Here is a 16,515-nt window from a genome sequence, read left to right as displayed (position 1 = left end):
ATGGTATTTTTTGCTAAAACTGGGAAAAATACAAAGTCAAAAAACTCTACCTCATTTTTAATGTCTTTAAATCACTGTTTATTTCAATTTATACAGTTTTTCCATACAAATATTTGCAACAGTTTGAATTTCAAAAACGTAACATAGACGATAAATATCATGCTATTAAAGTATTAAATTTGTACAAAAATACTTTACAGTTTAATACTTATTTGTTACAAATAAAAATACATATTTAAGTGACTCATGAACCTTGGGGTTTTTGTTGTTTTTCTTTTTTTTTTTTTTACGATTCAGCCTTGAATGTCATTTTGGCCTTTTCTGGCAGTGCTGAAATAGAAATCAGAGATACTTGTGTGTGCGGGGCAGGTGAGCTTGTGTATGTATTGGAAACAGCAACAGGGATACAGTTAACAGTTTAAATTGACCAGAAACAACTCTGTAAGGTGATTGCTTAGATATGGAGACTCTACAAATGTACAAATCCAGTATCTTTATATTCACCAAGAACAATAATTACCAATAACAACTTGAATACCAGAATAAACCAATGCAGCTGCTGGTGAGCATATAAAGCAACTGGCAGTATTTTATTGCTTGGGGGACGAGGGGAGAGGAGAGAATTTGTGTGATGTATTTGTAAAATATATTTACAATTTTAAATTCTAAAAATGTGTTGCAGGGGGTAATGTTTATCATAAAGGAGGCTGAAAATAAAGCATATTAAATAGGACCTTTCTTCCTTCACGAAACTGGTTCACTTAAAAAGCTCGTGTGACAGTACAAGTTTACAGGTTTATGGATCATTAAAGAGCTTTTGTATCAATCTCCACTGACATAATTTTAAAAAAGCCATTTTCTTTTAAAAAAACCTTTCTAATTTGTCTGAACTAATTTCACTTTTCACTCTTTGCAGTAATCCCCCATCAGAGGTTTTATCCCACTAAAAAAGTCTCTGCTTAAAAATCCCCACAGGTTGCAAGACATACCATTAAATATTTCATTGCATAGGGAATAACATATGTTCTAACAAAGTTTGCTTAAGTGGGGGAGTAATGTTCAATGCAAACTGCAGCTTCCTGCAAGCATTTTGTTACAACATCTAAAGCCTGCTTTGTCTAATGAGTGCACCCTTCTCGCCAGCGAATAAAGGTTTCCAAAATCAGAGATGGAGCCATTTCACAGGAAAACCCAGTGCAGTAAATCACTCTGCCTTGTCCATCAGACAGCAGCACCTTCCTGATAAAAAGGATTTTTAAAAACTGCATAACCTGGACACTGCTGTTTGTTAGCAGAGGTTAACTCCGTGCTTTTCCCTCAAACAGCTGCTGCTGCTGAAGGGAGAAGAACATGTAGATGATGTTTAAAATATCTCCCCAGTTTCTTATATGGGGAAAAAAGAAGGCCCTTATGCATTTTTTACTGTTACTAATCCTAGATTGTTTAGAATGGAATGACTTTATGAAGAATGAAACTATTTCCAAAGTAACCGTGGATTAATAGAAGCCTTGAGACAGACTGACTGACCTCCTGTGCTTTTCAGTGCTGTACAGCATCTGAGCTTCAATCTCAGAGAAATCTTAAATGGATTTAGCACCATAATTGTCTTTTGTTACCGAATGTCCCACTCGGGTGGTTTCTGCTATAACGTATTTGTAGGATCCCGCGTCTCCGTACTAACACTGGTGCGTCCGCTCTGCTGAAGGAAGGCAGCATTCGGATCACCCCACTCCCCACTCCCTGAAGTGTGTTGTTCTGAGCTTCCCTTCTGAGATGCCAGTGGGTTTCTGCTAATGACCAGTTCCAGCTTATTGCCAGATTCTGCAATGAGAGGCACAACCAAACAGCAGTCGAAGTCTCTGGTGCGGACGTGGTTTACCTGATTAATGGGAAGATTGATTCTTGTTACCGTTTTAGGGAGGAAAAAAATGAGATAACAAGAGAAGCAGATTTATCCTTGAGACTATGGAGCCTGATTTAACTATTCCAAGTAGAGAATCACCCAACATAAGACTGTTCAACCGTGGTGTCTAATCTGAAGACATCAATTAATTTTCTACTCACTCTTAAAACAGAATGTAGCTGAAATGGGGATATTTACACTGATACTGGCTGTTGCCAGCTGTCACAATGCCCACTCCATAAATGATATTTAACAGCACATAGTTTTTCTGTTCTTCAGTGTTTGTCAATTGAAATGCAGTAGAGCACATGTGAGATTTCAATTCAGTTCAGGTCTTCTCTGGTTTTACCTAATAGATATAAATTTATATAAAATATTTTTTTTGGGCCAGTTGAGAAATGATTTTGTTTTTTCATCATAGTCCAGCTTGGCACTGGGATAAGTGTGGTGCTGAGTGACTATCACATTATTCCAACTATGTCAGTCAACACTTGGAGTAAATACAGAAATAATTCCAAGGTTTGTATCAAGAAAAGCAAAAAAGACAAATCTGTCTGGAAATGCTTTGGGAAATCCAGCTTCCTAGTGAGCATTTGTATGTTTCTTTCAGAGTTCAAAAATACCTAGCATTCTGAAAGAATTTGTTTATGTAAATCTGACTGCACAGGAAAATTCAGCTTTAGTGCCACTGCATAAAAGTTCAAAGCTCTATGAAGTGCTGCCTTTTCTTGCCAAGAAAAGAAATCTAAGAAATCTACACAGCACGGCCCGTGGTGCAGAGCAATTATGGTCATTTGACCTTCTTCCTGCCCCCCTTAAAACATCCCAGCAGAAATACAAACGGTGGTGCTCGTTATATTATAATAATAGTATAATATAATAAGCAATGTAGATTACTGGGCTGTTCCAAGTAACAAAACTGCAAAACTGTGCAGTTTTCTGCAATCACATCTCCGAACATGGACACCCAAACACCCCCCAGCGTGGTTATAAATCTTTCAACAAAGTAATCCATATGTGATGTCCCTTCATGCCAAACCTGCACAATGCACAAACATTACCTGTAGAAGTCTGTCATATGGTTTTAAACCTCCCAGATCACCAGGGCCAGCTGGTCGAATGTTTTTAACATACACTCCTTTTTCCAATAAACCATCCGAGACACTGAACCCGAAGTCTTCTCCATCAGAGTCCTTGTACAAAGTTACCTGTGCAGGAGATGTGACGTGATGAGAAAGAAAAAAATTTTGTCCCCATTTCTACAAGCATTAGGCAGGTTTTCCTCCTAGGATGGTTTTGGTGATTTTTTTTTTTTTCCCCCACATTAGAGAGATCACTTACCTACTATTTGGTACTTACAGTATTAAAGTTGTCCCCATTTTGACATTATGTTAATATTCTCAGAAGCCACTTTATTCTTCTGTAAATAAACAGCCCCTTTCACTTCTGGTTGTCAGCTGGAAATTTGTGGTATTTTAGGCCACCTTTTCTAGTGTCGCTTTTTGAGCCTTTTAAGTGTTTTGTTTCTCTGTTCTATAGCTGCCAGGATCTGAGTACAAGATAAGGCTTAGTTTTGCTTCAGGTATGAAGACCTGGCCTCAACCAAACAATTGGTATTGTGTCTTCCAGTAAAGGAAATAAAGACCATTGTCACTGTAAGCTCTAGACAGCCTGGTTTTGCCCAGGCAGTGTCCACAGCCTAACCTCAAAAGTGCTCAGTATAAGAGTTACAATGCAATCTTTTAAGCAAGTACAAATAAGGCTCCTTCTGAAAGAGCTTGCAGGCAGTATTCTTACAGTTACATAGCCATGAGGTGGTCATTCAAAAGCAGGAAACAGAAGATAATAAAACTGTTAGGAGAAGGTTTTTCAGGTATTCATGGATTTTCAGGTATTGAAGACAAGTGCTCAGAGAGAGTTTTGTGAATTTGATATTTGACAGATAAAGATAGAGACTTCTTTGTAAGTAAGTGGCATGCTCAGGTTTTTATTTTTTCTTGATCCTCCCTCACATCAGGAGTGCTGACCTATGCAAGTAAATCCTGTGAGTGGTGTGCCATCTGACACTGTGCACAGATAGAGTTGCACAGTCAAAACTGTGCTTTTACTGCTGTAGCATGTACCACCCTGGATTCAAAATGCACTGGTTTTATCATACCTTGGCTGATGAAAATGACACCATTAAGCGTTCCAAAATTTTATAATGGCTAGGTACAAGTAATGTTCCATGTGTTGCATCCTTGTGGGTGTGTCAGTCACTGAGTTCCTTCCTGATGTTTCTGAAGTGCAGACTCATTCGAATTGAAGGGGACTTTGGGAAGTCTCTAGTCCAGTGTCCTGCTCAAAGCAGGCTGAGGGCTTGGTCAGCATTTCAGAGAAGGGTGCCAAGGCACAGCACTGCTGGGGCACAGCACTGCTGGGGCACAGCACTGCTGGGGCACAGCACTGGTTGGTGCTGCCTTCAGAAGGCTCCTGAGCTCCTATCTTAATTGCCATTGTGAAAAGGTAAGCCAGAACAGAACAGGTTGTCTCAAAACAGGAGTAAAGGATCTGGGGTTTGGGTTTCTTTCTTGCTCTCTGCAGTTTTCTTGACTTGGGTTTAGGGGTTTATCAGCTCTGCTTTCACCAGAATGAAATCACACTTGCTAGTAAGTAAGTTCAGTAGCTGTCTGGGGCAGCTTGAGAGAAGCTGGATACCAGGGCAGCTGCTGCAGCAGTAGCACCATCTTCTCTGTAGATGTGGATGGTGCATTGCAGGGCTGCTGTGAAAATGTCAGTGTCTTGTGCCGTGGGGAGCACAAACACCCCCACGGTGTTTGTAAGTTCATCCCTTACTTTACCCCAGCACATCCTCTTCCCTTGTTTTTCTCCCTCTGAACAGCACTGCAAAGCAGAAAGCCACACCTGAAGTCCCCTTAACTAAGCTAAAAGCTTTCTTCCTGACAGTGACTTTTTTGGGTATGAGCTGTCCTTTCATACTTCCCAGGGACTGTGGTGTTTAAGGTCTTTGCCTTCTTTTCCCCATCTTCCCCGCAAAGTAACTTCTTGCTGAACCTTTCAAATGTCCTCCATCCCTGCACGAATTTTAGGAGTCAGTGAGCATTTCAGCTACTAAAAAACCTATCTGCAAATTCCCAATAATTCATCATAGAATGATTTTAATTTGTATCAACAGATGCTATATCAGCAGGACTCTGGGGAAATTCTAATGATTTGTTATGAACAGAGGCTTTTGTTTGTGGTATCATAGCATGTTTAACATGGCTTTGATGAAAAGTATGTTTGAAGCTGCTACAAAAGTGTTTAAGAGCACCATCCTGCAAGACTGAAAAAAAACCAATAAAGCAGGGAGATATATTTTACTCAACAGATTAGTGTGCACTTCCTGGCAGAAATGAAAAATAATTAGACCAAGGCCCAAATTCTCTTCTAACAAAGTAACTTTTTTCCCTCATCATCACAAAGGACAGAAGTGCTTCAAGTTAACTGCTTCTTAAAGAAGTCTTGAAAAGTTAATGTAAAAAAGGGATACCATACCTAAGAGAAGACGACTTAAAATACTCCGTACTATTCTAGCACAGGTGGCACAGTTTTTAAAAGGAACTTCCCCTTTCCACTTACTCCTTTTTTTTCCCCCTTCTTCAGGCACTGGAGTCAAATGGAGCTGGATCCAGCCCAGATGAACTACAAAAGCATAGGAAACAGGGGACTCTCTGAAGTCATCTAGACTGAATTCTTGTCCTAAGACAGGATCAACTGCACCTAAGCCATTGCAGAGATACATTTATCTCCAGTGATCGAGACTCCACAGTCTATTAAAGTAATCCTTTTCAGTGCTTCAGATGTCTTCCTTGGGTCTAAACTGAATCATCCTTGCTGAGGCTTAAGCCTGTTGCCATCCACAGAGGACAAGATCACTTTATTCTGTCTTTCTCTGCAGTGATGTGAAATAAGGCTTCTTTTTCTCTGGACCCTGTCCATATGGTCAACATCTTTAATTTTCAGACCCCAAACTGGACACTATTACAGTCAAGACCTTCTCAAAGCCAAGCTGGAGTGGAGAATAATTCACCACAGATGGTGGTCCCATTCATATGTTCTATGATAGTGTTGCTTTTTCTCTTGTTTTTAGTGAGCAATCTATCAGCAAGCAAAACATACAAATTCAGCTCTAGAGATCTCTAGAAGCTCTAGATCTATATTAGCTCACCTTACCTTGTGTCTTGTCTATAATAATGCACATGCCACTTCATGCCCCCCTTGTGAGACAAAAAATGGAGCATTTCAAATGATAAGGGGCATGAAAGCAGAGTTTTGCTGTAGAGGGTCAGTGGGAAGTAACTGCAATGGAGAGGGCAAGGCAAGGGACTAGGAGGGGCACGGAGCTTGGGAATGATCATCCAAAGTCTTTTATCAATCACAGCTTACACATTTCAAAATACTTTCTAATGTTTTTAGTTCTTCAGATCTACAGATCCTAGATTTTTACAAACTGCTTCCCTTACAACTATCTTCTCTTGACTTTTGCTATACTTAACAGGAGCTTGGAACTTAAAGAAACTGATGCTTACTTCAGGGATGAGGTAGCAATTTAACCTTGTTGCGTGTTTGACAGCTGTCACATTTTTCAGATGGAAGTCATCTGCAGAGAACTTTCTTTTGTATTAGAGGTTGTAATTTTGGGGCTAATTCTTCTTAGAGCAACATATATTCTTCAAAGAGAATCTCTGATAAAAGCCCTGCTATCTGAAATGCTCCATTTCTATTTAATAATGGGTATGGACAAAGCCCTACCACAGGTTCCTCATCTTCACTTGCAGCAGCCCTCTCTGAATGGAATAAAACTGCAGACAATTCACACAACACCTAAATCATGCAGGTTTATCTATACTGCTGATCACAACTCTTTGGAAGGTCTGATCTCAATAGCAAAATCTCAATTTGGGTTATTTGTTAGACTTTTAAATTTACATCAGGAGCCTAAGGGAAAAAGAAAGTGGAATTGGAAATTTAATTCATATTTCATAAGCAATTAAATAGTTACAAATTTAAAACACAAGCTTATACATTTTGAGTCTGTGCCTATGCCTCTCCTCCCTCTCAAATCAATGGGAAAATGCTTAATTTAAATTCATACATCTTGCAAAGATCAGCTATTGAGATATTTTAACTGACTGTAATTTTAGGTTAATGACTACTTGCAATAATAATATTGAAAAATTATCTGATCCTAGTGCATATTTTTGCTCTCAGAGGAATGTGCGCTCTATGAAACTTCTAAAAAATGGTCTGCTATGATTTTTAGAAAAATATTAATCTATATTATTACCTAAGTAGATAAAATCATTAAAGGCATTCATTAAATTTGGGTACTGATATAGCAATACATTATCCAGCTAAATTAAATGTTATTAAACCATCTAGAACAAATGTTTGAAGAGATTTGTAGGACACTTATCTCAATCCTAGTTTCCTCAGGACAAAGACAGTTCAAGTGCACAACTGGTGAATGCAATGCAGAGAGAAGGAGCAGTGAAGAATTCAGGTTACCTTGCTGCAAAGTGAACTCTGACCTGTGGCCACACAGGCCCTGCCTCAACAGGGATGTGGACTCGTCACACTGACACAGAACAAAGGCACCTGCCCTGCCCTGCCCACGAAACTGGGAAAGCTCAGCAGCATATAGTCAAGTATATAGCTTGAAAATCTGCCACAGGAGGTCTAAGACAAGCTATGTCTTAGCTTGTATCTCAAAACTGCTTATACCATCACAGTTTTCCAAATCTTCCTATTTTTCAGTGGCCCAGCTACTTAAGATATTTGCCTGCAGAGGGCAGAACACATTGCCAGCAAGGGGATACATGAAAAATACTTCAACCAAGGCATTTCCCTGACAGTGAAGTCATTCCTGTGGCATTGCAGCTCTTTTGGAAAACTATGATTGGACAAACTGTCCAAAGGAACAGGTTATTAGTATTAAACTAGAGGTCTACTACAAAAATGAAGGAGGAGAGAGAAACTAACAGGCACACTGCTACACAAGAACCAGTAGGAAAACTGACAAGTAAGAACTTGCTCAGATGGGCATGAATAAAAAGCAGTCCATGCTGCCCAGGGTAACCTGCATGTGTCACAGGGGTAAAACCTCACTCTGGGGAGTCAGACCATAAGATCCAGTCACTAGTTTCTGTTTTTCTTGAATGACTGTAAGGATTTGGAAAATCCTCAGTACAGGTTAAACTTTCAGATTTTTAGGGAGGAAATGACTCTTTTCTGGGTGCCAGAACAGACAGTAAAAGCAAACTCAGCATCACTTCAGCAGACGGGAAAACTGGCTATATTGTCTGAACAAAACCTGGAAATTACTCAAGGGGAAGGTCAAAGCAATCTTAAAAATAGTCAACTGAAGCAAGTCAACTGAAGCAATAGTCAACTGAGAAAGCTCATGGACAGGGTATTTGTACTGCCCAGGACTCTAACAGCTAGTTACTATCACAGAATACCACTGACTCGTTAACAGAACTCCGATGACTCCTTTCCAAGCAACGATTTATTTTAACATGAAAGGCTGGTTTTGTAACCCAGAACTGTGCCTTTGCTGAATGTGAGCACACTGTGAAATGCTTACTGGCATACTTTGGTTTTCACTTTTATTCACCGCTCAGAAAAACTGAGCACAGTACCTAACTCCACTGATCACATCAAGCTGGAAATAGGAACAGCTTGAAACTATCACAACACATCCTCATTGATCATATACACTGGCAATGAATTCATTTACCATATATGAGATCAATTCTCTACTACCTTCTACAAACATTCATTTAGCCCATACTCAGTGAGTCCTTACGTTGCTGGACTAAACTGAACTACAGACTAAACTCAGTCAAATCCACAGGGATTAGAAACCAACCCAAATCTCTTGAGAATGATCACGTGAAGTATTAATGAAATTTCTCTGTGTTCTGCCTCCTTTCTGGAAAGATCTCAGACCTTTAAGAGGAAGATGGGTGCAGGAAACAGGATGCTCATTCCCATCAGGGAGAAAGGCATTATAATGTCGCTCAAAGTTTTGGAAACTGGTTGATGTTATGGCCTCACTGGACTTGAGACCCAAAGTGGCAGGGTGTTTGCTGTGCATATTAAAGATACTTTATCCCATACTTGCTTGGAGTGCAGTGCCACCTCCATATCACCAAGTGATTTCAACCATCCTGAGCAGTGGAAAGTTGCACAGTCTGAAGATTATCCTTTTTAGAGCAAAGGAATTATGAAGAGGAAAGAAGCAATACCTAATTTGAAATAACGTTCTGTATTATGTATATTGAATCTCTTGTATTTGATTCAAAATGAGTGTTAATTTGAAAAAGGACCAATGGGAGCCCCAAACCCTCCTGAGTAATTTCCTAAAGAAATGTATTTTCTAGAAATTAAATTTTGCTTTCTTAATGAACACATTTTGCAGAGAAGAGTTATTGGTCCTGTCAATTCAAATTACCAGTGGATGCTCCTTTCAAAAGAGCAGTGCCTTTTGAGGATTTATTGTAAAATGGAATAGTAGACAAGGATGCATCTTATTCATTTGTTTTCCCCCACAAGGATCTATCATTAATATGTTCATAAGAACTAATATGCATGGCCCCCAAATTACTTCTGTGGAGTCATTATAAAAAGTGCTTACTGTGTTGCCATATAATTAGAGTTCCTGGGCTGAATATATTGTTTCAAAGCTGTCAGAAGAAAATTTACAGACCTTGTGTAACTCCACAGGAGTTGGTGACATGATTTCTTTCATTTCTTGCTTAAATTTTCTCAGAACCATGGACTTTCTCCCCACATCTGACGGCAATGTGTTGCTACGAGTAGCTTGACTGTAATGTGGCCTTACAGAACTTCTTTCCTGGAAGCTGGCTTGTCTTCCCAGCTGGTTACGAGCTTGTGGGTTTTCATGATTCAAACTCATTGTACTTCCTGACATGATTGTGGCCTAGAGCATTAATGAACAGGTTAATTTGTAACAGAGAATGCGGGTTAAGTAAGTGGTTAATTCACAGCAGCAGGAAAAACACCTCTATTCTTTGTTAGAACACAATCATTCAGGGCACAGCAAAAGGCAAGAGGCTAGATGTTCAATCTGCTTGCAAGTCACTATAAAATAAAGGACCACAACAAAACACAGTAACAATATAGGAACCCTATAGGCAAAAGTTTTCAGATGGCATTTCAAACTAAAATACTGAGCACCAGAACGACTATGCCTGTAAGCCAGTCCCCTGGCAGACTGAAGAGTGTGTAGTGTAATTGCTTATTTTAAAAATATTTTACACATAAATATAACAACATCTAAGTTGTGGCATAATTGCATTTGTTGGAATTGGAACTACAGGAAAGCATTTACAATTCAGACTGTGTGTGCAAGGTAAAAAAAATGTGAGTCAGCAGAATATGTAGGTAGCTCTAGAGCCAGCATGGGCAGAGCGTCTGGACACTACCTCAAGCTGGGGAAATCTCAGTGCAGGTAAGCTCACCGCCTGGAAAGAAACTTTGCATGACATGCACACTGCAAGAGTGACTGCCTTAGCTCAGGACTAACACTGGCCCTGGTCTCACTGCTGGTTTTAATCTCAGTAAAAGCCAGCCTTTTGTTTTAGATGCAAGAATACATGGAGGATGAAATCTTCAAAGATGATGATGGGAATCACCTCACCCAGTGGGTGGAACAGACTGACTTGAAAAGCACCCATGCACAGCAAGGAGCCTCCTCCTTTGGGAAAGATTTTCTGCTCTGGGGAATGGGAGGCAAATGCACTTTGGCACAGCCACTGCAGGGACAGGGTGTGCTGATTTTCCTATTTATTATCTCTTCTGATGGACAAGCGGCAAGGGAAATTTAAAGACCATAACCTGAACTCTGACTGGGACTGGATGCAGACAGCCTGCTTGAAAGTGAGAAGTAAAAAATAAGGGCAAAACAGACAAATAAATGTTTGCCTATGACTGGTGAGCATGCCTGTCACCCGTCCTTCTCACAGCTCTAGCACTACTATCACTATGAGATAATGGATTGTAGCCATAACACTCTTTTGTGCTTCATTATGACTGATATTACTGCCTGATGGAGCAAAAGCAGCCAGAGGACTTGGCAAACAACAGCCTTCTTTGCTCTTTGGCTGAAGACCTTGAAATGAAAAATGATAAGGAGTCCTTGACTATGCCAGGGCACTTCATAAAGTAGAGGCATGGCCACTCTCAGCAACCTGTCACACTGAATGAGTCTGGCTTTCTTTTCAGAGCTGGGGGTTGTGCAACGAGGCAATGCTATAAATGTACATCTACTGTTCTGAATTTCACTTTTGTGAAAGGCTGAGGAAAATTCAGTGTGTTGAAGTAACTGAATTCTGGTCAGCATGGATGACCTATTTCCCTTTCAGAATTATCTATTTCCATATCCTTTTATTATGCTCTGAATACTGAAAACTGCAAGAGAAGCCTGCAGTACTGAATCATATTTAACTATGGAATTAAACCAGTATAAGATTTTCTCCTACATTTTTCTGGTTTGCAATAACAAATACATGAGAATCACATTTTGCTATCCATACATGCAATACAAAAGTCATAAATCTGAGGAAGTAAATTAATCTGAACTGAAAAACTTTCACCCAGTTATGCCATTTGCATTCCTCCTGGCTGCTAAAGGACTTTATATAACATAAAAATGAAAATGAGATTCTGCCAGTTTTGCAGCTCCAGGAATTTAAAAGAACATAAAAGAAAATATTTTAGGGCCTTTCATTCGATAGCTTTAATTGGCAGTATAATTGTAATTGTACTGATAACTTAGAGGAAAGGTGATTAGAAAATGAAAGAGTCCCAAGTTACTCTGTATCTGTTTTCTTCCCCCGATGCACTCAGCACCATCTAACACAAAGCATGGTTAGATTTGTAATAAACTTAAGGATGAAATATGAAAATTTGTTACATGGTGAAGAAATTGCTGTTTAATGAACATTTCTCAACATTTCTCACATTGGTAGCTTCTTTTTCTTTCAGAGTGGTGCAATTACAGGTAAACATTTTGAAAAGCTGATTTTCTTTTATGTTCATCTTAATCAAATTAAGTTTCAATTTAAAAGACAACCTACAACATGCTAAGAAAAGCTGCATGAAGCGTCTGTCAGAGAATGGAATGTATTGCTGCAGGAAGGTTATGCCCACTTAGAAGTTCTGTGCCATTTGCTGCCTCTACAGACAGCACCGATGGTTATGCACAGCAGAAGCTGCAAGTCAAAAGCACTAGGGTGAACATGTTTATAGAATTTTGGTTGCATTGCACAAAAGAAAACAGCTCTGGTTAGGGGCAGGGGAGACAGCTGCACAAGCAAAAATATAAAGGTAAAGGGTAGGTACCAAGAGAGTCATGTTTCTCAAACACAGACGCCTGTCAGCCTTGTCCTGTGGAGAGGGGTTAAAGCTTTTAAATGAATTGGTGTGATTAGTGCAACTTAAAAGAAAAAAGGAGAAAATAAAATGAATGTAAACCAAACCAAAACCATTATATTTGTCTATAATTGGAAAGAAAGGTTAAGATTGTTCTACCTCTAGTTCCCTCAGAATTCCTGACTGGCCACAGGTCTCTAAATCCTCCAGAGCCTGAGACCAGAAATTTTCCTCCTGGTCAGCCTCGGTGTTATCATGGGTACCTGTGAAGCTAGATTTACAATGAGAAGTTAAAAAAATGTGGACTTTTTTCCCCCTCTAAAAATATATATTACACACGTGCCTTGCCACAGACTGCAACTTGAATGACAGAACGTTATGCAGGAGAGTGGGGAAGAGTCGCTGATCAGGAGAGGCTGGATGGACATGCAGAGCACATGGCAGACAAGCCTTCTCATAACCTGGCAGTCACTAGCAGCTGGCAGGATCTGAGCAGCGAGTTGTTCAGTTAGGAGATAAATGGATTCCAAGAACAATTCAATACACATTTTTACTGGATTGAAACTGGGACCTCCCTATGAAAATTAATGAATCAACCAGTAGCTGTGTGCAGAGCTGCTCCGTGCAACAAATATTTGCAATAAAACCTTTCAACCTCACAGACTTCTCCCAGGCAATATGGAAAGAGTCCTCATTTTTTGCAAACAACGTTTTGCAAAAGAGGCTTGGTGGTGCTGTTTAACGGATTCTTTCAGGCTAAGCTGCATTTATCATTATCAATTTAAGCCCACCTGACTGCTGTATATAAACTACTCCAATCGTTTCATACATAAACACAGAGAAACTTTCAGGGATGCCGCTGTCTTGCACGGAAACTTAGGTCTCTGGTGTTTTGTAAATGCACCAAAGCCTTATTACAAGCACTCTGGAGCAGATGTTGGTGACAGTGATGCTTAGGGAAGTTGCTCAGCAAGTGAGGTCAGGTAACAACCACCAACTCTAGGCTGTGGCAACACAGCCCAAAGCAACACCTTTACAGTGCATGTGTGTATACAGGGAGGGAAGCAGGAGGTTTTTTCTATCTTAGCAAGGAGAAGCAGCTCAGTAAAGGTTCACACAAGCATCAGAGCTGCTGCATGGGAGAGGGCTGATTATGTGAAAGGCACAGGGGAAGAAGGATGAGGAAGGAAAGTGACAATTCGCCCTTTTGGTGGCAGCAAGCTGTTACTTTGGAGCAGCTGCCCATGGACTGCAGCTAGTGGTGCTTAACAGCACATAAACAGAGCAAACACTATTATGGAAGCATCTGAGGCCTTGCTTGACAAACAATGTATTACTGAGAATAGCGTGAATGGAATTCTGTTTACAGAATAGCTTTTAAATAGGAGAATTGCCCAGCACGAGGGAGGACAGCTTGAATGCTTCACACACATGATACTCTGCCTCAGAGATGCTTTCTTACAGCTACAATCAGTCAAGCAGACAATGGTCAGCCATTTCAATCTCTTATTGCAATGATTCTCCACCTAGCATCAGTGTCTCTTCTAAGATATTGCAATAGGTACAGCAATGGCAAGAATACCTACTCAGATCACAGATGCAATTCCTCCCAGGCAAGACAAGAAAGTATTTAAAACATGATTTTAGAAAGATCCTTGACTTCTGAAATGAGCTTTTTCAACAAATCTATGTAGTTCTTTCAACAGCCAATGTTGAACGTAGACTAATTTATCCATTACAATACCTCTTGCTGTATTACATATTAATGATATCAAATGGAACTTAAGCTAATGAACAGGATAATTTGAGGCAATTGTCTGCGACAGCAAAACCTGGATTTCCCAGAACTGGAGGTCCATTTCTTCTCAGACTTCTGTGAAATTTAAAATCGTGATGCCTCTATGTCTGGACTTAGTTAAAGCAATTTCTTTTTCAGCTCTCCTCTCCTCTTTTGCTGTTTCTCTAAGTCTTGTCTCCTGATGTGTGAAATCTCAACTTTTGCATCTTCATTACAGTCACATGAGTAATTTGTAGCTGAGCTACTGCACCAAAAAAGGTACCAAGATAACTTCTTATCTAGATGTCTTTTTTATCTGAAACCTGAGAGATTGATTTTAAGTCATATGAAATATTGTTTGACCTATAATGAACATATGTGGTTTTCTGAAGCTTATTCACTCAAAGAGCCATCAGAAATTCAGACGCATAAAAAGTCTGAAGGAAAGGCAGTAGGACAGATAATGAAGACATTGGTGTCTATGATTTGGTTCTTATTGCCATATGAGAGATAAAATCTTTGTCTTTTTTAGTTTTTTTCATCAGGAGGTTCTTGGATCTGGCAGACTCATTCCTGTAAGCATTCTTTTAATGTATAAAACATTTTCTCTGGAGCAGGAACTGTAACAGACTTGTCCTACCTGCCAGTGATAGGTAGACACCAGGCTACAGAGTGGTTTAAGCTCTCTGGTTTCATTTGCTTGCCCACTGAAATCTCCTTGTCAATCAACAGCAAGTTAATGTGGTGTTTTCTGCTTTTACCCTGTTTTTCTCATTTCAACTGTCTTTCCTTTCTTTCCCTGTCCTCTCATACCCTCCGCCCCCACCTCTGCCTCAGCCCCGCTGGATCTCACTTCTGTTCACTTTTTGGTTTCCTACCTGGAAGTATTCCACTCTTCCAGCTGTCCCCCACCTTTCCTTTGCCCTCCAGAGGCACCTTTCCACATCTTTCCCTCTTTCTTCACGCTCCTGATGCTCTCTCCACCTGATCTTTCTACAGATGTTTGCTTTAAATGGTTTTCTTGATTCTCTCCCAATGTCTCAGTCTCCTTCTGTTGCCACATATTCTTGGAAGCTGTGCTAAACAAAATAAAGGTAAGAAAAAATTACTTTCTAGGGCTAGACAAGAAGTTGTTTAGCTAGAACTACAAGGGAAGAGGTGTTTTTCTGGGGATCCCTCTAACAGGTTTGAAAAACAGACATACCCTCCTCAAATACTCCAGCACTCGGGACAGGAACACCATCATATGTGGCACCATCCATTTTACAGAGAGAGCATTAAAGTAATCATTATTTTACTTTGTACTGAATCTCTCAGGTGTAAGTCACATTGACAAGCAGAACAAGACTCTAATGTGCATACTTTCTGCTGAACAGTGCATTAAAATGGTAATAGAACACATGCTTTTCATTTACCAGATTCTATATTTTACAATTCAGCTCCCCGATTCATTGCTCATCAACTTTTTCAGCCCATTACTTACATAGCAGCAAAACAGTAGGAATCTGTGGCTGCATCTCATTTGAGAAACAAAATATGGGCTGTAACTGTGGATAAAGGCCCTGTTAAACTGAAGATACTAAGCTACCTATAATGGGCAGTATGAAGAAAACTATCTAATTTCCTTTATTAAACATTGCCCACTACTAGCCTATGAAAACTGCCAGTGTGCTTCTGCAGTGGGGACCAAAGGAGCTGGATACAGACTGAGAGTTCACACTTGCCATATCTTAGCTGTCATCCTGCCAGGCTTGTCTCCAGACAAACACCACAAAGCCATGGGCTGTATCAGAGGGTCTGTCATTCAAATTCTGAAAGCATCATCTAAATTTTGCCTTGATTTGTATTTCAAAGGTAACAGACTGGACCTTATAGATTTCCTTATCCAGTATGTTTATACAGGCACCAGGAAGGTTTTCTTTAGTACTAAACTTGAATTTTTCACAGACTGGGATTTCAGGCTCAGTGTGCTGGTACGCCAAGAAAGTGTGTTCTCATGAAGGACATGCATGTCTGCAGGTCCTGAGGGTGGGTACAAAGAGCACAGAAATCTCTTTAACGGTGACGCCTGTCTACTCACATCTGAAGAACAGTTCATTGGCAGAAATTACCCAAGGCTCTGCAGTGGATCCACTAACAGTTTGTCAGAGACCGAAAATAGTTTATGCCTCAAACACTGATATAAAGCTACAGCCACAGAAACCTCCTTGAAGAACTTTGGACTGTAAATAGAACTGCTGATTAGATTAAAGGAAACCCATTGTTCAATCACCTCAGGCTGAGGGAAAGGTATGCATCCACAAAAGGCCAAAGCCACCAGCTGCAACTATCCCCAGCTGAGTTTGGGGCGGGGGGAGAGCCCAGCTCACAGAAGCCAGGTTTACACAGACTCCCC

At 40.0% G+C, this 16,515-nt stretch overlaps 1 protein-coding gene across 11 annotated transcripts in view; it reads right to left on the bottom strand.

The window, feature by feature from the left end:
- Positions 1-54: 54 nt before the first annotated feature.
- Positions 55-16,515, bottom strand: part of GRIP1 (glutamate receptor interacting protein 1) — a 323,862-nt gene continuing 307,401 nt past the window's right edge. For 9 of the 11 annotated variants that reach the window (XM_032105201.1, XM_032105206.1, XM_032105209.1 and 6 more), the window contains 6 exons: positions 14,999-15,199; positions 12,503-12,614; positions 12,314-12,358; positions 9,657-9,890; positions 2,965-3,111; positions 55-1,879 (listed from right to left, as the gene is read on the bottom strand). In XM_032105201.1, the coding sequence (XP_031961092.1) occupies positions 1,643-1,879; positions 2,965-3,111; positions 9,657-9,890; positions 12,314-12,358; positions 12,503-12,614; positions 14,999-15,199 (976 nt within the window). In that variant the 3' untranslated portion in view covers positions 55-1,642. The remainder of the gene's footprint in view (positions 1,880-2,964; positions 3,112-9,656; positions 9,891-12,313; positions 12,359-12,502; positions 12,615-14,998; positions 15,200-16,515) is intronic. The other 2 variants (XM_032105200.1, XM_032105208.1) reach the window with 2 other exon arrangements.

The sequence above is a fragment of the Corvus moneduloides genome, chromosome 4 (assembly GCF_009650955.1).
Source record: "Corvus moneduloides isolate bCorMon1 chromosome 4, bCorMon1.pri, whole genome shotgun sequence".
Lineage (NCBI taxonomy): Eukaryota > Metazoa > Chordata > Aves > Passeriformes > Corvidae > Corvus > Corvus moneduloides.
Note: the sequence above shows the minus strand (reverse complement) of the source record. Positions and strands in the feature narration are given on the sequence as shown.